This window comes from Saccoglossus kowalevskii, chromosome 20 (assembly GCF_978046115.1).
Source record: "Saccoglossus kowalevskii chromosome 20, keSacKowa6.1, whole genome shotgun sequence".
NCBI classification, from domain to species: domain Eukaryota; kingdom Metazoa; phylum Hemichordata; class Enteropneusta; family Harrimaniidae; genus Saccoglossus; species Saccoglossus kowalevskii.
This window is the reverse complement of record NC_140660.1, coordinates 13,853,282-13,878,897: the sequence shown is the minus strand read 5'-3', so window position 1 is coordinate 13,878,897 and position 25,616 is coordinate 13,853,282. Positions and strand designations below refer to the sequence as shown.

At 36.3% G+C, this 25,616-nt stretch overlaps 1 protein-coding gene across 1 annotated transcript; it reads left to right on the top strand.

Moving 5' to 3' along the window:
- Positions 1-17,971: 17,971 nt before the first annotated feature.
- Positions 17,972-24,936, top strand: LOC144350013 (BMP-binding endothelial regulator protein-like). Its single transcript, XM_085494314.1, has 6 exons — positions 17,972-18,103; positions 20,163-20,494; positions 20,755-20,850; positions 21,734-21,972; positions 24,105-24,385; positions 24,589-24,936. Exons 1-6 carry the CDS (start codon positions 17,991-17,993, stop codon positions 24,596-24,598), a joined length of 1,071 nt encoding a protein of 356 aa, XP_085350440.1. The 5' UTR covers positions 17,972-17,990; the 3' UTR covers positions 24,599-24,936.
- The last annotated feature ends 680 nt before the right edge of the window (positions 24,937-25,616 follow it).

Sequence of the window (25,616 nt, the reverse complement as noted above, 5' to 3'; positions counted from 1 at the left end):
ACCAAACTGTATAGAAAAAATTAATACGTTTCTGTTATTATATGTTAACGGTACAAGGAATACTTATTTTTCATTATTAATGTGATTTACCAGCATTCCACTGAAAAAGAAAACAACTAAATTCTTGTTTTCATATTGGCCGTAACAAACGGACGACATGCTTTGAAAAAAATGGCTGTCAGGTCAGATGTTAATGTTTCAAAATACGTATTTTAGACGTGATTGCGAAAATAAAGTGTATATATTTTTTTCACTTTTATCAAATCAGATTAAGTTTACATTGAAATATTTAAAATAAAAGTTAAAATAAAAGTTAAAATAATTAAAGTAGTTAAATCGTAGCTAGTATAATGGACAAATTAATATTAATTAGCTCATGATTAATAATGACCTCATGAATATTAATTAGCAAACGAATTGATGCTCAATAATGGGATACATTATCGCGAATAATCTGCTGCAATTACATCATAAAATACACTGGTATTGATAATGCTATAACATAATATAATATGATATAATATGATATAATCAAACTATTGTTTATTGTTTTCTGAAAATCTATTTCATATTGATGCAATGTATTGTTTTGTGAATGCTTACAGTAAACATTGCCTTGTTTATTTTTTTTGTCATCATGAGTGTAGGCTCTCGGCTTCAAAGATTTGTTTCGTGGATTGTGATTGTCCATAATGTATTAGATTGCGTTTACATTTAGGTGATTTATTTGTCGCAATGATTTTTCTTCTTTTAGCCTATTAGCCTATTCTTGTTCACTTAGAACAGGAGAAACTACAAATTACACATCGTTATCGTTGTTTTTTGTCTTTTAAATTAGCCCAAACGTCAAAACTCCAAATGAAAAAATTATTCCAAATTGGTAACGCGGTAACAGACAGTCACGTAAAATGCCTTTTCAAATCAAGTAGTATTTGGATAGCTTGTTATGTATGCATATGTTGTCTTCTCGTCGGACGAACGGCATCAAACTTCACTAACGTCTGACAGAATAGTGTATGTCTCGTCGTCAGGATCAGTACTGTGAATTCGCAAAGTTCACCCCTTCTTGCAATGAGTTTCGATGAATATTCATTTTGGTGGTCGTGGTAACACTGCGCGGAGGGCGCAACTCACGCGATTTTGTCAGGCTACAACAGACTGTGTCTTCCCTGTGCTCACTCGTAACCTGGGAGACAAATCCGTGTTTGAATTGTTGGCAAAAATCACAGATTGTTTTCAACACGATGACGAACATTGGGCAGAAATTTGCAAGCACTTTATCACACGTTACTCTTTGATGGCTGGATGATTGGTTTGGACATAAAACATCATTCTGTCAGGCGTGTGTTGGGTTTGAAGCACTGTAGAGAGGGCAACCCATACGAGCTTGTCACGCTAGTGTCTGAGCAATTCAAATAAACTTTATATATTTATACATTTGTTTGCTTGTTACTCAATGGCTTAAAATGATATAAAAAGTTATAGCCTTGGATTCAAGTAAAAATGACGTTCATCATGATGAGTTTTATTGATCAAATTGCCCAATAATTTGCTTTCACTGAATGAGTTCTAGCTTAGACAAGATTTCACAGTCACGCTTGGTTTCATTCATTCATGTATATACACATGCAGTCAGTATTCGTATTTATAATCTTCAGTCAGGTTCCATTTCATAATGTTTAAAGCCAGTACCATTCAAGTCCTGCATTTTGGTTTTGTTCAATAAGATATAATTATCTGGTTTTATTTCTGTTTTTTTGTGATTGTATATTTTTGCCCTCTTTTCTCAATTATGCTGTCCTGTGTCTTATTTGGAATATGTTAATTTGATGATGTCATATTATCCAGACAGTACTTTGAAAGTTTAGCTGTTATGTGTTAGAACACGATTTGTTTTATATGTAAGTAACATATTATATTTCTGTCAACAGCGAGTCTTTATGGTTAAAATGATGTTCAATTGGCCTACAGTATTCAGTATTTTACTGATCATTGAGTGCAACAACATTAACAAACGGCTTCACAGAAAATACTACATTGGATATGATGGGAAGTCCGTATAACGTGATCGGTGATATTACTATCAACGGAGATGTAACAGTAATTATTGAAGCTGGTGTATCGTTAAATTTTGAACCTGGTACAGGATTAACCGTTGAGGGTGCACTGGTAGCTGTTGGCACAGCCACTGAAAGAGTCACATTCACCTCCCTTCAAACAAACCCGAATAATAACTTGAGTGGTGACTTTGAAGTGGCCTCCGTTCGATTGGTCGATGGATCAAATCCTAATGAAGGTAGACTATAAATAAACATCAATGGTAAATGGGGGACTGTCTGTAAAGACGGATGGGGACCTACTGAATCAAGTGTCGCATGTAGACATCTTGGTTTTGAAGGAGGTTCCTTACATGCAAGTACACATGGTACAGGTGATATATGGATGGACGACGTGGAGTGTACTGGTTCAGAGTCATCTTTATTCCAATGTGGAAATGCAGGTTTTGGAAATCACAACTGCGGTAAGCGTGTATACAATGTACATTATAGTTGTACTATGTTAACATTGAATACTTTATCATAGTGTCTTTACATTTGTAAAATGTGCGGATGTATTTAATTTGTCAATACAATTTGATGTGCCTTATCCTTCACAGACCACAGCAAAGACGTTGGATTGATGTGCATTGGTACGAGACAGCCTTCTTTGTCTCACAACTACTGGAGAGGTATCTTATTTACAGGGGAATCATCTTTGGTGACCTCTTCATTAAAAAACGTCGATATATCTTTTACATCTAGTAACACTCTATCTGAGACAGCAGGAGCTATTGAGATCGTAGGGAATGCTCCAAGTTTTGAAAGCGTCTACGTGACGAATTGCTTGTCTAGTGGCATGCTTGTGTCAACTGTAAATGACATAGAAATACGTGATACACGGATAGAGAACTGCATGAATGGAATGGTGATATCGAATGTTGGCGGTACTATTGATGTCACAGCGGTAGATATAGTATCAAACAATGGTTATGGTATTCAAATTATTCCAGCAGGTACGTTTTATGGTGCTCGACATCCATATAGTTTATGGTCGTTGTAGGCTGAACTAAATAATCAAAAATTGGGTTTATTATAGAAGAAACAGTCAAGGTTGATGCAACGAATTGACATCATAAACATTTGACATAATTCGGTAATATCATACTGTGTTATATGCGTGGATTATTTACAGTGTGACTGTGAATAACTAGGAATTACGTTAATCACTTTTTAGCATGTGTAGACATAAGTTGTAAAACGATGTGGTCTGAAGCTGTTTAATGCAGTGAAACTAGCAAGCAATTAATATGTAAATCGTTACGTATAGCACAGTTTGAAATCACTCCCATTGTTTATATTTCCCTTATAACCCTCATCCGGCTTAATGGATAATGGTTAGTGCATCCACCCAACGTGGGGAAGATTGCGAGTTCGACTTCTGTTGTCAGCTACGCACACAGCAGTGAAAAACGCAAACATACTTTCCACTTTCCACTTTGCAGATTTTATGACTGTAGAATAAATAAGTTCTTGGAAATGATAATACAGATATTTTGTTGAAAAAAACTTACGACTTTGTTTCATTTAGTCACATCATTTAACGGTATAATCTCATTTTGCAAACATCTAATTTAAAACCAGCGTTTTTGAGTCGGCTAGAAACAATTACATTTTTTTTTATTTTGTAGGTATAGTGACTATTGATCTAGAAGTGTCAATCTCGCAAAGTGCAATCAATCAGAATGGGAGAACTGCAATATCATACCAAGGCGAAACGAATAATGCAGCTGGCATTAGAGTAAACGTTAAACAAACAGAAATTGTTGGTAATGGAGTTTTGCTTGCATCAACGCCGTTAAACGAAAATGGTGCAATTACATTTGGAGTTGGAATAACTGAATTTGATATATCATCAAATTATTTTAATGACAATTATTTTGGTGGTATTGGGATTGATACAAATGCTTTTGGTGGAACAGATGATGGACTAATGAGATGTATTTATGACAATAGTTTCATCAGCAACAAAAAAAATGAACTGATTGATCTCAAATCCGATGATGAGACTGGTTGGGTCCTTGTCAGTGGCAATGACTTCCTTGATAACATCCTTGATAATGACAAAAGTATCATAATGATCCAAAATGTAGTGTGCGATTTAATGAACAATAAGTTTATTCAAAACACTGGTATGTACATGATCCACCGGACGCATCAAACACCACCAGCTGCCGGTCAACTATGCTTCTCTAATCTGCTGCTTTTGAACAAAGGCATTCATCCAGAAAAGAAGATTACTGTTGTAACCATTGGAAGCGGTATCGCTTTTCACAACAACCACTTTGAGAATCCAGCGAATGATTATGAGATCAGTGGTGAAGGTGAAAGGTCAGATGTAACAATTGATGCTACAGGAAATTGGTGGAATTTTATTAATAGTATCGATGTTTTGTCCCGAATAAGAGATGGTTCAAAAGTGCGTGGATTTCCAACTGTTAATTTTAAACCGATTCTAACAACATCATCAATTATTCATGGTAAGTTACAACATAATATCCATTGTGATCCATTTTTATATTGACATACTCGTGACGACTGTTTATTCATAGAACACAGTGGATGCCATGAGCCACAATCCTATGTGTTTTAAAAAAAGTATTTTGTGAACTAAAACCATATTAATGATTTTTGTTTAAATATAGCAACATCCTTCAACTGGCTGCGTCAAACAAACAAACAAACAATACAAATAATGCGCAAGGTGATATATTATGATCATTACATAGTTTATGCAAGGTACATTGAGTTCATTTGCTTTGACGAGGGCAAATTACTGTAACATTTTTTTGTTTAAATATGTATAACAACCTTTCCAATAATGTCATTAACATGTTTCAAGAATAGCACTGCCGAATAGGAAAAAATCACAGAGAATTAAATCAATTAATAACGTCAACAACTAATATATCGATGAATTTTTTTCCAATTCGTCTGTATACATATTGCTAAACATTGCTGTATATTAAATAGTACAGTGCCCTCCAAAAAGTGTTTAATGAATTATCATATGACTATCGTGCAAATAAACATAGTATGACGTATAACAGTGGTGATTCGTATTTGTTCCTGTTCTCCGTCACAGAACGAACTACTTTCCATGCATCAAAACGATCGTACGCAAAGTTTTGTCTGCCAAAATCACATACATTTTGACGTCATCAACCATTGAGACAAGTTTATTTCGGTGGGATGGCAATTTATTTTGGCTGCTTCGTTTGTAAGGTTGATGGTGATGGTGATCAAGTCACCGCTACAGCAGAAACTCCGGAGCTGATAGAACATGATACTACTGGATGATACGTGTATTTGATGAGTCCACAAAATGAACCATTCAAACAACAGCAGAGGAACACAGCCGAGCTAAAAATAATGACAAGTAGTCAGCTACTGCAGATAGAAGGCCGGTACAGCAAATTTAATCTGCTAAACTTGATGCTTATTTTGGGTAGCAGTTATAGACCAGACTCAATGAATGAGTCTAATTTGTCACAGTTAAAATCAAAAAGGCAAAGGGAACGAACCTCACTCAACCGAAGTCGTTACAGCACAGGAAGAGGACATTTTATAGGAAAAGGAATTCGTTGGAATGAAAAGCCATGATTCCAAGGATCTACAATAGAGGGGGCATTTCAACGAAAGTTTAAACAAAAGAATATTCGGTAAAGCTACCCCTAGACTATGCACACCCAAAACCATCACTAGTCCCGTATAACTGTTTGTTTGTGCTTACAAAGAATTTAAGTCTTACCGTCTGCATTAAGTAAGGAATCTCCTTTTTTTGCCCGTAAGGCAATAATAAATTCACCAACACACGTATATTTTTTATATGTGTTACAAATATATCCGAGTAAACTTCAGCAGATGTCCGTTTTTATACAGTTACGCCTTGCTGTGGTTGTGTCACGATTGTATCATAGACTTGTTGAAATGATGCCATAAAACTACAACTGAACAAAAAGTCTTATGTAACGTTTGTCCTGATTGTCTTGTCTTGATCCACAGTGTTTTACGATATCCTAACTCCGTGACAACAACCTTGTTATGCTGCCGGAACACATAATCATCGCACTGCAACGCATGCGCTCACAGTCAGGTGTGAAATAGCTAGTTGAGTGTCGTGCAGGGATCCGGTTTTTGTATTTGAAAGATCGCACACCAAAGGAGACTTTTGATGAAATGAAAGAAATTTATGGTGATGATGCCCCATCATATAACCTTGTAAAACGCTGGCATCATGAATTAAAACATGGCCGGAAGTCTGTAGAACAACTCCCAGACCTGATCGTCCCTCTTCTGCCATTGATGAGGCGTCTGTCCATCAAGTTGAGGCAGCCATTTTGAAAGACCGACGCATTACTGTTCGTCAAATAGCCCAAGAGGTCAAGATTAGTATAGGGTCTGTGGAAACTATCATTCATGACCATTTGCATATGCATAAGGTATCTGCCAGATGGATTCCCAGGTTGCTCACACATTTCTAGAATCAAGAACGGGTCGAGTGCTCCAGGATGAATTTGGAGATGTGCCAAGAAGATGAGTCTAAGTATTTCAAAAGACTGATTACACAGGATGAAACTTGGGTCCATCACTATGATTCAGAGACAAAAGCCTAGTCAATGCAGTGGAAGCACTTGGACTCACCACCTCCAAAGAAGGCAAGGGTGCAGCCCTCCGCTGGCAATGTCATGCTCACAGTCGTCTGGGACCAGAATGGAGTAGTGATGACAGATTTCCTGGCAAAGGGTACCACAATTACAGAAGCCTATTACGCTTCACTTTTGATGAAATTAAGAGAAGCTATCAAAATCAAGAGGCGGGGCAATATCAGCAAAGGTATCCTTCTCCTGCAGGACAACGCTCCGGTCCACAACTCGCATGTCACCAGATCAGAAGCACTATGAAAATCCTATGAAATTCTATGGCTATGAAATCCTCCCCCATCCTCCTTACTCTCCTGACCTTGCACCCTCTGAATGTCATCTCCTCCCAGCCATGAAGTTGTTTTTGAAAGGAAAGCGTTTCACAGATGACGCAGCCCTGATTTCTGAAGTTATGACGTGTTTGGAGGACCAACCTGGGGTGTTCTACATAAACGGTGTCCAGAGTCGCATCAAACGATGGGAGAGATGCACAACACTGGGTGGTTCCTATGTAGAGAAAGACTAATAACTGTGCCAAGTTTCATTAATCTCCAGCTATGGGAAGTGGGTCAGGGGCATTACTTATTGAATGCCCCTCGTATATATATAACCCCACATTTTTTTTTAATTTTCTATAAGTTATTTGAATGAATTTGACATAACTTCCCGTACAGTAAGTGGGGACATGTTGCATACTGATGAATATGAAAGACAAAGTAACAAAATATTAAATTTTTATTCTGAAATGAAAGACTCGTAATTCAACATTCGGTAAAACAAAGATCGACGGTTAATAACACACCAAGACAACATTTGCAAAGCTGTCAATCATGTGTTTCCGACTCCGTTCTCTAACTAAGTAAATTAGAATATTTATAATATACGGTATAATAGCAATACATAAACTTTCCTCTATAGATTCATGCCCAATTGGGTATACTCTCCATGGATCGAATTGCTATGGTTACAAGGGCGGGGTTCGGAAACTTGAGGATGCGAGACAAATATGTACGGTATGTAACGTGTAATGTAGGAAATGTTAGTAAATTTAAGTAAAAGCTATGAAACTATTTTTTAATTGCGTGTGTATTTATTGCATGTATCGGCAATTTATTAACTGCTGATTTCAGGATGAAGGAACGACACTTGTATCAACAGATGACGAGAGTGGTGTTAGTAATATACTTGTCAGTAGATCTGGAACTGAATGTACTTCAGAATTGAAAGTATGGCTTGATGATTTACAGGTAAGTGTATTTCTACTCAAGAATAATGCTTAATGAAATACACACTATACATTTACACATTGTATCATTTATGGGTAATGAACATGATAACAAAAAAGGGTTCGACTGGTCGGTCTAAACTATTTGGTGTGTAATATGTATTTCGGGAAATCCAGCTCATGGCAGAACGTAATCTCCAAGGAAAGATGATCATAAATTTTTTTTTAAATTTTTTTCTCGATCGGAATACTAGTTTTCTAAATAATTAAAAGATGCGATAATGTATGTGATCCAAACCATGATTATGCAAACCTTTTGATGCTGGCTTTTTGTGTGTTTTTTTTAGTATTGCAAGGTTCTGACAGTACAACTAGCCACTGCTGTTTCTACAGTACAGATCGTCAACTGCGAGCTTAGAAATGCGTTTATGTGTAAAGTTCCAGGTAACATATATTCTGACTATTCTCAGATGTATGGTGAAAGCTACTGTGAAAACGAATTGAAAGTATATTGCGAACTTTAATTATGACGCTGTTGGCTTATGTTATCAAATCTTATCTTTGGATGAAATTTTTAATTTGAACCAATATCCGAGCACGTTGATGTACATGGATGTTTGACTAGTTAAAAGAACACATATTGTTTTTCTGTTTCCTGCACACATAGATTTACGGATAAAAATGTAAACTCTCTGAAATACCAAATATGAATGTTGAATGTATTGTTTTTGCTCTAGTGACAAACAGTTGTCCAGCGTCCTGTTTAAACCATGGTATATGTATTGATAGTGTGTGCATTTGTAATGATGGTTGGCAAGGCAACGATTGTGCATCTTTTAATTGTGATGATGTCAACGGATGTTCCGGTGAAGGAACTTGTGTGGGACCAAATCAATGCAAATGTAATGATGCCTGGCAGGTAGGGTGGCAATATCTAAATGTTATTTCAACAACGGAAGACTTTTCCTGACCAGAGACAGTTTGCTCCGCTGAATAACGCTTTTTGATTGATGTTTATGTTTATATTTATAATTTAAGTGCTGAATGCAAAAATTGTAAAGACCAGTTGTCGATTCAAAAAGGAAACCTATTTCGACAACTACATTTGCAACTACTTAATACTTAATGTTGCTCCTTAGTGGACAACATGTTATCATACGCATTCGATATTTTTTTTCGCCCTTGATTCACTAACCCACGAACTTCTCCATAACAATGATATTTTAGATAATATTGGGATGTGTGTGGATAAATCACAGAAAGTACTTCTGATTACATACTTGTGTCCACTAGTACATAGTTTGCAAGTAACTTTACTGTGCTGTAATACAATAATTTCCGGAATGTATAGTTTAACATATTGCATATTATCTTCTGTATAGCGCATGTAAGCTCTTTCTTTGATTACCATTAGGGAGATTCATGCGATGTTAGTCTCTGCGCTTCGATTGATACATGCAGTGACTGTGCGTATTACGAGGCGTGTGGTTGGTGTGATACGACGCTACAATGTGCACCTGGTAATGGTGATGGACCAATCAGTGGTCAATGCCCATCATGGTTTTATTATGCATGTATAACAATTGGCCCTGTCAATGAATGCAATAGCAACATACAGGTATGGATGAATAGCAAAATATAAAGAATGTTTTATTTTTTAAATAGAAGACGCGATTACACTAATTAATACCAAAAGACTAGATTTGTGCCTCGAGCTCCCTCGTTCTGAAGGAGATCTTGGCAATGGTTCCATGGTCAATTTGAAATCAAAACATCTGAATTCCAAATACACCATTTTGCGCTTACTGAGGTCTGCGTGTTATACGAACACAAACACAGAACAAGCAAATATCATGGCAACTAACTGGCGTCAAAACGTAGCGTGAGATTCAAGAATTTCCACGGTTAATAATGTTTAATTTTGGTGAAGTAATGATATCTCAAAGCCATATTCCTCTCTGAACGATTGGCATTTAGACATTGAATTATAAAAACGAAATTCAAGTTCAAAATCAAATCATTCGATTTTTGCTACAGACTTTCGGTCAACAAGTTTGGTTCATGCAATACCAGAGATATCGCAGTTGAACGGAAAAAAACACCTATGGGATGAAAAACTATTTGCAAATTATAGCTATCCTTTTTGATGTGTGAAGTACATGCTCTCTACTCCTTAACGGAGGCAAGAGATATTTATTTACTAGTGAACACGGACGATTAATGTATCTTCTGTTCAGTAACAAATATTTCTAAATAAAAACTGAAAGCTATCTAATAAAAGAGCATTTAATGCGTCAATGCATGTTGGAAGGGTGAACAACTCATTCACCAATGGAGTGATACAGAAACTAATAGAGTTTAGATCGCTAGACACGATAATACATGTTTACAATAATATTCCAATAAAGTGTTCATTTTATTTCTTGTGTATCACAAGACATTTTACGCTTATTGTATTTGTCAACAGGGGATCGACTGTATGAACAACCAGTGCACAAGTTCAACTGGTAATTCCTTTCCTGGAAGCTGTACAGAATGTCATGATGTCGAACATTGTTTCAATGAAGAGGTTTGACTGTAATGATATTTGTATAATTTCTATAATCGATACAAATTAATTCAAATGAGATGTATTGAATGACTAACTGACTGGCTGACTGACTGACTGACTGACTGACTGACTGACTGACTGACTGACTGACTGACTCACTGACTCACTGACTCACTCACTCACTCACTCACTCACTCACTCACTCACTCACTGACTGACTGACTGACTGACTGACTGACTGACTGACTGACTGACTGACTGACAGGCTGACTGACTGACTGACTGACTGACTGACTGACTGACTGACTGACTGACTGACTGACTGACTGACAGGCTGACTGACTGACTGACTGACTGACTGGCTGACTGACTGACTGACTGACTGAATGACTGACTGACTCACTGGCTGACTGACTCACTGACTCACTGACTGACTCACTGAATGGATGGATGGAAGGTGGATGAGGGATGGATGAATTGTAGATGAATTCGGATCATTCTGTTTCTCTTTTTCCTAGCCAAGTGGTTGTCGAGGGTGGGACAACACACTCTGCCCTGGTGGTATTGTGCTTCCTGACTATAGCGATCCAACACGTGTGGACAAAACCATACTGAAAAGCAATGTGAAAACTATTGACGCCTCTCAAGCAATATTGTATACATGTCCAACGTTGAATGTTGATGACCAAATCGACAACACAATGCTATTTATTACGAAAGAAGAACTTGACGTTCAAACGGGTGATATTATCTGCAGCATTCAGGGCGATGGTATAATGCATAAAATATTGGTATATTTGAAACTAGGTAGGTTGTATGCGTTGTGCGATGGGTTGACAGCATGTAGGTCACTGAGTTATCGAAAACATTGACAGTTTTTGTGTCGTATTAAACAGACGTTCAATTATTGATTTTTTTTAAATAAAGAGTGGGAGAAGTTTATGAAAATAACCGAATGTTTGTGGTTATATACAAAATTTGCATATATTTTATTACTCAGCATGTCATTAGTTTATTCTATATATTCCTCCGGTTACACGAATTCACAATAGTGTCGTAGATATTATACTATTATGATATTTTCAAATGGAAGTTTCTGAATATCCCAACATGACGTATTCCATCATTTGTACATTTTTAGATATATACACTGTTCTACTGGGAGAATCAGCACAAATTGGTGACGTCCTTCAATATGCTGATTTTCGACAAGAGTTGGATTTAATCCCGGTGGAGGACAGCTTGGCAGAAGAAGGAGAAATTAGTCAATATCTATTGGAAGAACTCATAAATGGTGATATAACATTTGACGATGTTGATATACATGTTCTAGAAACAGGTATTTGTATAATATGGTCTAAATATTTCTCACAAATGACTAATCCTCGTTTTCCATAAATGAGTATGCAATCTTATATTCCAAGTGATAGTTCTGTCATGAATTTGTTTTTGCGTATCTGTTGACCGACTTAATTAACTGATTATTAGCTGAATTGCTGTGTTATGTCTGTCATCGTTTAGGTCTATTTGAAGTTTTGGACAGAACTTGGCTCAGTGATTTGGAACTAATTACCAGATAGCCGCCGTTTTTTAGACTACTCATTCTGACAGTTGGTATCCGTAGTTATTAATGTAGTGAACGATTAATCAAAAGATATGACGTATTCAGTACTTAGTGTGATTGGCTTTATGATTGAAGTTTACGCCTTAGAGTCTTTTACTGTTTTGTAATTGGTTAGAGTTTTGAAAATGAATAAAGAGAGTTTGAGTTGGTCTTGGCGAATACTCCACGACAGACGCAGTCCGAGAGAGTCCAGGGGCGAGCCTTGAGGCAGTCCAGTCTTGGGCTAGCCTTGGGTCAGCCTTGTGAGAGTCTTGGGGACTTTTCCCCAGGGCGCTGTGTCTTATAGAGTGCTCGAAAGATCGACTAAGACGAGAGCTGAAACGTATTTCGTTGTGTGTGCCTTATTTGACTGTAAAGTTAAAGTGACTTTCCCGATTCCGTACCTCAAGGGGACGAGATATAGAGACGAGACGAGTTTCCCCCCTGACACGTGTGGAGAACCCTGTGGAGAAGAATTTACCCCTGATAGTTCAGTTGATGAAGATTGTCTCCCTGAAGAAAGTGCGCATGCGGTGTTGATACATTTCACAATATTTCATTTTGTTTGAGTAAATGTGTTCGTACCTGAGCAAATTCACAGAATCAGAATTTTTTTAAATTGCATTGTTTATTATTTGTTTAATGCTTACCTACATCGATGTTCACGCACGAAATATATATATATATCATCAAACGTTTGTTAAATAATGTCAAATCATCTGCATTTCCAAAGTAAACTACGCACTAAGAAATATGAAAGTGTTATTAAATATACTTATATATAAAGGTGTTTTTATTTGACTCCCATCTACAGACGATGTGGTGTACAAATGTCTTGGCAGCTTTTACGATATTGAGATTGAAAATACAACAGAAACTGTAAAGACGTTTCACATCCTTCTTAGTGGCGGTCTTGTATTCGATATTGGAGATATCATAGTCTCGAATCACAGTGATGGATTCCTGGAAGATATAGTTGGAGTTGATGATGGTGAAACAAATGGAACATTTGTCAGAACAGAGCTCACATTTTGCGGAATTCCAGGATTAGTCGTTCTCGAAAAAGTAGCACCTGGTGAGCTGGAAGCCACAGTTGGAGACACAATTGTTGGCAGAAATAGCAATCCTTTTATTGGGAAGGTAATTTCTCAAGCATTGTTTGATTTATCGATTTTCATGTGACCTAAATGATACTATAGTGATAATATGTATAACATGTGCCTTATGACGATATGTTCTAGGGATGTCGTTTATGGAAAATAAAATTTCCACTAACTATTTACATAGCAGATTTAAACCATATCAAACAGTATATGTTATGAAAGCTCATAATTCAATCTAAGTAAACATTAATGTTATGTTAGATACAACCTTCATGTGGTCATGTTAGTGCTACATCTTATATTGAAGATTCGAATGGATACTCTGAAGAAATTGAAAGTGATATCGCATTTTTTGTTATACTAATTTGCATATCGATAGATAATTAGTAGTGTTGCTGTATTATTTTATAAATGGTCAAGAAATATTTTGTGATTAATATTTCGATGTCCAGTAAATGGTAGATAGATGGTAAGCATCAAAACAGTGTCTAGCATTTGTCAAATATGTGGTCACATGAGGGCTGTGATATGTAGCAATCAGCTGATCAAACTCAGCCAACCATCGTGAATACACTGAAGACGACATTCAAGCTGAGAAATCTACTTTATGCTGTTTATATTGTTTTACATATAGGTTGTGAGTTACAAGACTATTGGTACGTTCACTCTAATTGAGTTGCTTGAGATTACCACCACGGATGAGCTGTTTACTGCAGATGTAGGAAGTCTGCATCCAGTAGGAACAAGGAAGCGTAGGGCAACATTGAGACCAAGTTTTGAGCTGTCTTTCCCGTATGTCATTAAGGTATGTCCATTACAATGAAATATGCATCAAAATATAAATATGTCGATAATTTTTTGCTAGATTCAAGTTTCATTAACAAAATCTTTTAAGCTTTTCACATTAAAATGCCAACACATAGCCTGTCATGTAAGGTGCAAATATAAAACAGTTATGATAAATTTGCAAACAACATATTGCGTTTTCTCATACTAGAGAGGCCCACATATTTTGACAATTACTCCAAAAGTGGTGTTCCAATCAACTTTCAAGTTTAGCTTTGAAGCCGATTGGTGGAATGGCATAACTTTAGTTGGAATGGAATTTGACGGCTCTCTAACCAACACTGTTGAGGGAAAGTATGAATGGAAAGCAAGGTACGCTATGGAGCTTAGATGTAAATGATTTACGAGACCTTTTTAGGAACGATATTTATTTGTTCCTCATATAAAGTTCCACTATCGTCAATGCGTTCATTACCCATGTACAATGTTAAATGGAACAGTGAGTTCGAGCCGCAAAACACGCCTGTTTCATCACTTTCAGCGAGAGCATGGCGGCCATTTATATTAGTAGAACATTCACATAAACGTTAATAAATATATCATAGTAGTGACACATTTTTAGTTAACTCAAACCTTCACTACAACTAGTCACGGCAAACGGTAACAGATTATATATTGATAACAATAACAGCATATTTCATTGAATACATTAAAATATGAAATCATATCGTAATATTTTTTTTAAATATGTTTTTTGCAGTGCTTCAGTAGATGGGTCTAAAACTCTTGTTGATAAAGTACTGGCTCGATTTATTTTGCCTTACGTGTTTATTCCTGGCGTTATAAAATTTGTCGTGGATGTAGAAGGGTCGGCGTCTGCAAGTGTAAGTCTATTTTATACGCAAAGATATTACACCTAGAAAATTTGATTTTCTGTAACATGATATCCTTTACCTTAGAAGCTAAATATGTGTTCATTCCAATTATTGTGACACTACAAGTATTAATATGAGGGTATTACGAGGATACCAAAAGATATGCACGAAGACCAACGTACAGATGTAAGATGTCTCCATGCATATTTTCGGTATCCTTGTAATAAAACTTTAGAACAGATTGGCTAACATCTTTGTATGGGGTCCGGTCAAATCCTGGGGGCTGCCATGTGTGTTTGTTTTAGAGCACACTAGAAAAATTCATGGTATATATCCTTTTTCATAATTTATGTAATATTTACATTTCCTCAATGTTTTTCATGTTCAGAGTTTGGTTTTTGTTGCTGATAATTGATTTGACAATGTATGCTCTCTCTCGTTAGATATCTCTGGGTACACTTACTGGATCTGCTGGTATAAGAACTGGTCTGAAAGCTGGAGCTATATGGACAGACACATATGGCCTTCAAATTCCAAAACCTATAGTAAGTATAGTATAGTCTAAAATCGCAATGGCTTATGAGATTTTTTGAGGACAATGAGAAACAATAACAAGTCTGCTAAAGTACTAACTCAAATTTTGAAATCTGTTGTCAGCTAACACTGGATCCTATTTTGAAAGGAGATGTGAATTTTGGTGAATCAGTAGAAATCACAGTAAATGCAGAAGGAGCTATTGTCCCAAAATTTGTAGCAGAATTGCCGCCTCAAAACAAGAACCTCATGCATTTGCTTTCAAAGCTTCCGTGGTGGTTAAAAATACTTCCAGGTGAGTAAACATATTATTCCAAACAACTCAGAAACATGTACGTTTTATTTTTCTATTATTCAGGAAGTGAGGGTTATAGCTAACTATAATATCTAATACCTAAATTGTCACATTTAGTATTGAACTATGGCCCATCCTAATACTAGCCATGGTTTCGCAGCTCGTAGGGTCGTATTCTTACAAACAATCGATACATCACGTTGACTCCTTCGCCGCTGATTCAACTGTAAAAACTACTAATTCAAACGAATTGCCCGAAATATATGATGGGAAAACAAATATATATTTTACATATTATTTTCTGTTTGTGTTTATATTTCACATGCGTTGTGTTGCGAACCCCATATCGAACACGACGCGGTGAAGGCATGTGTCTTGGCGCTCCATGTTTGCAAATTCTGCTGTTGAATATATATTTTGTTAAGGTGTTGCAAAGGCTTCTGGGAATTTCGCGAAATTGACTACAATTTCCAATATGTTTGTTTTCTTCTTGCCGATAGCAAGGTGATTTGCTAGCCATTAATATTTTTCTCGTGTTACTGTGTATGATTTTGCAAAACCGAAGTGTGATCCCATCACAGAATCTCGCATTTCAGTAACTGTTTTAAACACTGTCGTTTGTTGTTCTGTTCCGTTTTACGTAATTCCAATTTCGAATTGGCTTATCGGAATCTTGTTTCATTGAAAATGTCGCAGGTGATTTTTGAAAGTTTTTCGATCAAAATTATTGGGCTAGACCACTTGCAGTGGGATGCTGGTGATGATGTATTGTGTCAACATCCCATTTACTATTCTTTTTATATTTGCGTTTTTGTTTGGTTACTCTATATGACCGGGCACTAATCGGTTTACGTTTGCTGGCTTATAGTTCTATTTTATGGTTCATTTTAATGTCCCATTTTTCCGTTGTTTCTATAAATACATAACTATATATATACATAACCATATAATTGGCTTAAATATAACGCTATCTGTACTATATGTCGGGTATTAGGATATTAGAGGTGTAAAATGATCTGTTGTATTGTTGTTGATTGTTTTGTTGTTTCAGTTCGTTATTCTGGATTATTAAGTGATTTGTTTACTCGGGGAATCTTCGCATTACCTTCTATATATATCTTCCAATTATTGACTTGTACGATTTACACCCGCGTCTTCCTGTTGTATCTGATTGACGTTTTCCCGCCTGACCAAACGGCGTTCCTCCTAGACTTTTTTGGTCGATGCCCCATCACGTACACCCAGATAACTGGTTTTACTCTCACTGGGAAACTGTTTAGCTGTTTTGTAAGCTTTTATTCAACTCCGCTTTCATTACGGCCTTTCTTGTGTTCTGCTAGCGATTGTACTTTTCCCCGACATGTGTCTGTATTCAGGAGATCGCGTAGAAATAATGTTGTTATATCTTTGAACAAATGTTTTTAAATGTACTCACCAGCTGTTATACGTCTAGCAAATGCATATATCTGCATATCGGCGTTGTATATTGGGATTCATCTAACACAATCACATGACCATGTGGACAATGACCACATAACTGTTTAACACACATGTACAAACCGTGTGGCTTTAAATACTAAATTGCCAATTATGTAACGAGAAAATATTAAATATTATCAAGATTTATATACAGGTGGAAATATAAATGTTATCACAATGAATGTACCCAAACTACTATATCATGGATAGGGACTAATAACCTCTGTCATGATGTTGAAGTTGAAGATGCTTTTTAACGTGAATTTCAACAAGTCACATGTTTTTTGTGCTACTATGAGTAACCAGAAACAGAAACTGGTGTAGTAGGTATTTAATTTCAAACGCAATCATGTATTTCAATGATTGAAGGGATCCAACTTAACTTGACCGCCATCTTAACTCCTTGAGCGTCATAGTTTTATCACTAGATGTTGATGCAAAATGGTGTTTATTGTTATTACAATAAGTTTGAACCAAATGGATATAGATTTTATTAGCAACGGGAAATAAGAAAAAATATGTACGTTTTATTTTTGTTTAAGTTGAAATCTCTTGGATGTTCCTAAACTAAAACGTGTAATGATTTTGTGTAACAGTCATCGCATGTAGATGGATATGAACATTTTCTGGAATAACTTACTTATAATACTTGATAATAATTGATTGTAGGAATAAAGAAAGGCACAAAAACTGTTGCTGGAATATCCCTTGATATAGCAGTTCCGATTAAAGCAGAGGCTCAGGCTACCTTGTGTCAGGAAGACTGTGGTGATCCCAACACACCAATACGATTTGATGTGATGGGAGGTGTCCCGGAAGTAACAAGCGATTTTAAGGCAAAACTATTCAATATTTTCGACATCGAGGTCAACGTTTTTAAATTAGAATCAAAGAAGTTTGTAAAGGAACTCGGGTAAGTTTATACTTAGGTTTGGCTATCAAGCACATTACTGAGTGTCACACGCAACGTAATATTACCGTAATTGGTATAGTACAGGTGTGATGGTTCAAATACCAAAATGGCAGCAGTAACAGAAAGACTTCCCTGGCGGCGATGATAAAATACGAATACGGAGCCAAAAGATGAGGTTTCAACTGGTACTGGTATTATTATACTCTGCAAACATCAAGTACAATAACGCGGTAAAACTCCACTACTCCAATAACTAGATACTTAAACTCCAATACAATTCAACGAGATCTCCGATCTGATCTCAGTGTTGAACAACTCCCCTATATATACCCACACTGTCTATAAATAGACCATTACATCAGCATACATAATGAGTCTGGAACTACAGTGTCCTATTACCTATTCAACCAACTTCTAAAAATTCCACCCAGACACAGTACGGTTCTAGAACATTCTCAGTCACACGGAAGTGGTAAACAAGTCGTATGCGACACTGAGTTATATATAGCTTATAATTATTAAGGATGCTTTTCTTGTATGTCTTTCCTATCAAATTCCTTATGTTGTTAAACCATTGCCTTCATGAACCACTTCTCAAGCTCTTCCAGGTCACAACATGTCTAAATAAGTGGCTAAATCTGCTAAGCAATCACAAGAAAACTATTATGTTTATTTAACCTTGATTTAGGCCACCGATCCTTTATATGTTAAGCAGTAGACAGGGTAGTAGCTAGAGAATAAGAAAAATAAATAACAATATACTTTACAATCTGTCTTTTAGTTCAAATGAATGACATATATAAAGTGCGAAACTGACAACAACAATGTTTTTTGAAGTCAGCAATTGGTTGAATTTATGAAGAGAAGGGTACGCATATAGTGTTTTTACGTAAATAGCGTTGCCTCAGCAGGTTCCATGTCGGATATTTCTTTATGAAATCGTATTCGTCGCCAATTTCTCTGTAGCATAAATTACAAAATCACATATCAAATCCTTGAAGTCTACCGGTTTCTATTTCGAGAGGATGACAAAAGCTACTAAACTTAGCTAGTGACCTTCGTGCTTTAAATTTATCAATACACAAAATAATTTAATAATTTCTATAGTTTCACATTTGTACACAAGTCGGCCATCAAGTCTTGTATTTTTGAGCTGCTGTCTCCGCTTTTAATCTCATTTGTGAAAGGATTATAACGCACACACCTTGATATAACAACACGTAGCCAAACTCATAATAGAACAGTACATTTTTAATTTCAGTGGCTCAGGAATATTTCCATCGTTTGTCCATATTATACAACTTTTTATAGTATCTTTCGTGATATTCCGTGATCCCACCGTTCCGTAGAATCAAGCAGTTGACAGCACAACTTAATAAATCAAAATACGTTTTACAGTATCCGAGATACACTACTTCGATTTCGTCATATTTTTGTAAAAAAATAAACCTGGTTAACTTGGTAACTATGATAATACACCATATTTCCAATTCAATTATATAAAAGCGGAAAATACAACTTTGTCGAAGCCCACTCCAAGATCAAAATAAAGCGATATTTCTTTTGTAACAGACGATTTAACATGGGATTAAATTGAATTTTATAATCAAAAACATCTTTCCCGTCAGATTAATGTAGAGCTTTCTGAAAATCTGCGAACAAATAGTATATGTCTGGTCACTACAAGACAGATGCTTCTGTAACTGTATAACTGCATGGAGTGTGACAAAGTGGTCAACAATATCCTTCCAGCTTGCCATTGTGGGATAATTTGAACGTTTGTCGCCCATGCTTTTTAATGGTTATTTACTAGAGGGTTGAGTAATGTTTCAACGGTAGTCTGTATACCGTTGATTTTCATCATTTATCTGAACATATGACGTTGAATATTACAGCAGTGCCATAAATATGCTAGGAAATTTGATATTTTGCCCACAAACGGTCTACAATTACTAACAGATGCTAGAGTTTGCTACTAGTTCGCCTTGCATTGGAACTTTGAATACTGTTCGTAAATGTATATGACATATAACTAATAGACTTGTTTCGTGTCGTAAAGGTGGTGTGAGGCGTTCCCTCCATGTGAAGAAACAACTACAACAACACCACTTAGTACTTCAGCATCAAGCACATCAACTCTAGGCTCTACTACTACGCCATATCCAGAGCCAGAACAATGTGAGTGCAATGGCAGTCGAGTTATGTCAACTTATGATCAATACGGAGAATGTGACTGTGAATATTGTATATGTCCACCAGATGAAACGCCTTACTGGGTTGAAGGTGTGTGTAAATGCAGACCTAAGTACGAATGTGGCATATATCCAGTATGTGTTCGTGGCAGGAAAGGAAGTAACTGTTCAGAGCCAGACTGTACCCCTTGTGACGACAGTAAGTGATTGTTGTTGTTACACGTTTCTATATAGCATAGAAGTATACCATCATTTCTGATTGACAATCATATAAGTAAGTGATCACCATAATCTAATGCGTCATTCTGAGTTCAAGGCTACATATAGCGTTGTGGCGCAATAAAGTTAAACAAATATTCTGCCTCAAAACATTAGAAAAGTTATGCAGGTATTGGATAATGTTTGCCAACAGTGAAACCTATAATTTCCAACATGGTGACGGAATATTTCCCTTGACAGGTTGTTCTGGACATGGGACATGTGTAACATCATATGACTGTTCTTCCTACTGTCATTGCGATTATGGATACACGGGACAATGCTGTGAGAAAAAAGGTAGGATGCATAGTTTATGACCCTGTATGATTGAAAACATTACTATTAAACGTTCAAGTGTTGTGAGGGTCCTCTAATAATAAAAACAAACATGGCGTCACCCAGGGTTTGATCAGACCCCACACGAAGATGTTCGCTAAATCTGTTTTATCTGTATTTTGGATTTCGGCATTCCCATGATGTGTCATTGGGAGAGAAAGATATATAATATGCACGAAGGTCGATGCAAAGGCGTACTGTCTGGGTGCATACTTTGCGGTATCCTCGTAATGGCCTCATATGCTTTTAAATATGATTATTACTTTTCATTCATAGAGGCTAATGTTTTATTTAGAATCATTTATTATTTGTTCATAATTACCTTACTCGCCAGTTATCATACTTTGGTAAAGTACGACAAGGACTGCATTTGAGAATATTTAATATTATATAGTAAACGTCATTGAAGGAAATTACCAATCAGCGCACGTATTTTTTTGAATAATCAAACAAGCCACGCTGATTGGTGCATTTGTTAGTTACTGAATACTACATTGTATGTATATTGTAATAACGATTCACTTGTTTTCAAACAATGCAAATTTCTAAGATAGAAATGTTTCTATTTAAAAATCAAAATTCACTAATAACATTCGATTTTGTCAAAGCGAGAGTCTTTTTTCCTCGATCTTATATTTTTATCAATAATATGTAAAATGCAGCATATATTATTACTGTAAAATATTTTGGTACAAAGCAGAGTGACTGGACAGACATGCGCGAGCCCAGTATTTCATGTTCAGAAAAACCAAATCAGTTACGATATATCTTAGAGACATTTTTTTTCCACCAGCAGTGACCTACTAATTATATATGTAAATATATACTAATATTTTTTATTTAGATGGCTCTGATATCAGAGATCCGCACTTAAGAACGTTTGATGGACTGAAATATAACTTCCAAGGAAACTGTTCCTACGTGCTTGTTCAAGACTGTGTACATACCGTCCCAGAATTCACTATCATAGTTAAACATCATGCAACAAGGATGAGGCACGGTCAGCACTACGCAGTGGTCTACGGTGCTACTATAATAGTGGCAGACGATGAAGTAAAGCTTCTTCAAAAACGAAAGATTGTAGTAAGTGTGTGCTAATCTATACACAAATCTCGCGAGATTTTGGTTTTGAGAGTGAGTGCTATGCAGCCATGGGATTATCAGGGGGAAATTCTCTTTCTCTCGGGTTCTCCACACTTTCAGGGGGAAACTCGTCTCGTCTCTCTATCTCGTCCCCTTGAGGTACGGGATCGGGAAAGTCACTTATACTTTACAGTCAAATAAGACACACACAACGAAATACGTTTCAGCTCTCGTCTTAGTCGATCTTTCGAGCACTCTATAAGACACAGCGCCCTGGGGAAAAAGTCCCCAAGACTCTCTTAAGGCTGAACCAAGACTCGCCCAAGACTGGACTGCCTCAAGGCTCGCCCCTGGACTCTCTCGGACTGCGTCTGTCGTGGAGTATTCGCCAAGACCAACTCAAACTCTCTTTATTCATTTTCAAAACTCTAACCAATTACAAAACAGTAAAAAGACTCTAGGGCGTAACCTTCAATCATAAAGCCAATCACATTAAGCACTGAATACGTCATATCTTTTGATTAATCGTTCACTACATTAATAACTACGGATGTCAGAATAGCGACGGTATCTTGTAATTAGTTCCAAATCACTGAGCCAAGTTCCGTCCAAAACTTCAAATAGGCCTACACGATGACAGACATAACACAGCAATTCGCTAATAATCAGTTAATTAAGTCGGTTAACAGATACGCGAAAACAAATTCATGACAGGATCCAAAATAATCGAAGTTGAGGGCGTTTCTAAACCAAAAAGTTGGCGTTTTAGCAGCGGCACGGACCCGTCTACCTTAACTATTGGAGTACACAATGCGAACTCAATGTCATCTTTATTAATGGCGCAAATGCAAAATAGTTTAGTTGTAATCATGCTTTTTCCATTAAAGTTTATATTATATACTTTAAAATGTCTATGAAAGTGGTTACATAATAATAATAATAATAATAATAATAATAATAATAATAATAATAATAATAATAATAATAATAATAATTTTTGTAACGACCTATAATTTTTAACTGCACCTGAGTCAAAAAATCTAAAATTGCGCTGGAATTCAGATGTCGGCCTGAAATGACTTTCGGCAATCAGTTTTTACTTGCGGAATGATATATAACCCACTGTTGACATTTGTATATACGACTTGGAGTTTAGCGATTGGGCTAACGTACTGCAGATGACATGCAGTCGCACGAGAAATCTCGGGAAGTACATTGCTGCTCATACGCGAATGGGAATGATTTGAGTCGTATAAATTGACTAATTCTCAAATTGGTTGTCATCATCTGTTGCTATTGTTTTGTTTCCAACACGTAACCTTCTGTGGCCTATGTTCTTCAAGGAGAGTCCGCAAGTGATACCTTTTCAAAACCTAACCGACATCGACACACTCGTTTATTAAAGTACATAGATTGTATAAAAAAAATATATTCTGATAGTCTCATTCATATAACAATATAAATCAGTGGACTTGATAAAAGTTGTTATTAGATTGAAAATAGTGGCTGAATCTCTAAAAAAATATCTTTTTGACACATTTTGTTTTTGGCCTCGTCGATCGGTAAGCGTTGTACAATTACAGTTTCTGACTGTAATACACGAGAGATCGGTTGCCAATACTATTACTTATTTAGCGCAAATCACTTCATATCATAATGTTCATTATTATACATCTGTCACCGTAACGCCATAAGTTACAGCGTGGCGTAAATTTGCGGTATTTTACGGGATATTTTCATCCTACCATATAAGGAAATACGAATTCCAAATATGCAATTATGACGCGCGTAAGCGTCCTCTAATAATAAATACAAACATGGCTGCCATCAGAGTTTGACCGGATTCCACACAAAGAAGTTCGTTGATTCTGTTCAAAACTTCTTGGATTTCTGCATTCCAATGATGTGTCCTTGATGATGTTGATGAAGCAAAAGGTGTATAATAATAAGATTATTGGAAGCATACCTCAAAGTATGCACTCAGACAGTAGGCCGTCGCATCGACCTATGCTGCGCGTCGGTCAATACTCGAGCTGTACTGTCTTCGTGCATACTTTGAGGTAATAACCTCTCGTAGTAACTTCGTAGTATTGTGTGTGACTGATGAATTTGACTGTATCCATTTCCCCCAGATTAACGACGTTGTTTCAACAAATAAGTATTCAAAGGTAAGTCCGGATCTGATAATCTTCAGTACCGATACAGAAGTCAATGTCAAGATCATGCGTCATATACACGTGGTCTGGGACGGTGATAGGACGCTGCATGTGACAATTTCGTCTAAGATGTCTGGGAAAATATGTGGTTTACTTGGAGATGATGACGACGACATGACAGATGACTTCCGAAAACCTGATGGTACCATGGCTAAATCAATTGAGGAGTTTGGGAATAGTTGGCTTGTGCCAGGAAGGTGAGTAATAATGTGATAATGATATAAAGAGATTACATGATAGAAATGAATCAGGGATATCACGTGATATTTAAAAGTGTTATATATGTCCAATGTGATACAATTTTCCCATGTACAATGCAATGTTAAAGGTGTTATTTTAGCAATGTGTTATTCTGTTTCTTGAAGCGATTTTAAATATTAAATGTCTTTTTTTGTTTCAGTTGCGACTGACCTAGTGACACGGCAGATGGATAACGGCCAATCAAATCTGCAATATAATATGCATGCAGTCAATTTTATTTTATTTATTTGTTTTTGCTTTTTTTGTAGTTGGGTTTGAGTTGTGAATCAGTACTGCATTTATTTTACTGTGATTCCTTAAATTTTTCGTTTTTTGTGTGCCTTATGTTTTCATGTTTTCTGTTCTTTCTAGTTGTATATTCAAGGTAATACGATTTCATATTGATATTATTCATTCAACTTGAAAAGGGAAAAAGGGAATCATTAAAATGGTCATCGTTTTTGTTTTGTTTTAATGGTTAAATAAATAATTATTGTTGCACACCTAATTTGTCTTGATTCTTTTTCTACATTTTCTGTGTGAAATTTTAAAAAGTCGTTAAAGCGCGGTGGTCGTTGCGCTGCGCATGTGCGAGATTTGTGTTGACAAACATTGATTTTCCCACAATCCAATGTGCTCTTCAAATGGAAATCACAAGTATGAGGTTTGATCTGGGAGCGACATGCACCGATTGCCGCCGATGACTCCTTCGATACCTTCCAATCACCTAAAAATTACGTAATTAAAGATTGGAATCCTCTCAGTTTGTACTCGTTGATCTGCGCATCACTCAAAGTCGCCATCTTTGTTTATATGAGACCCATATATCTCGCATATATCAACAGATATACTCTGATGAGAACAGCTTAAAACCTGACATTAATCCAACCTAATCAAATGAGGTAACCGAGTGAAATAACAGATATAAGTGCTCAATCACACAATTCTCCCACAATTATATAGACTGTGCCTGGTACCAAATACTCGCCCAATATTAGTCATACAATTCTACATCGCCTATCATTCAAACAGAACCATTATTTTTCATGTTAACAATATTCTCACAAGCGCACAACTGGTAGAATCAATAAATCGTGAAATGAGGAGCCAAATATTGCATCATGCTTTTAATTTAACCCACACTATATTAAAAGTTCCAATTAATTATTATTTGGCAGCAGTTGAACA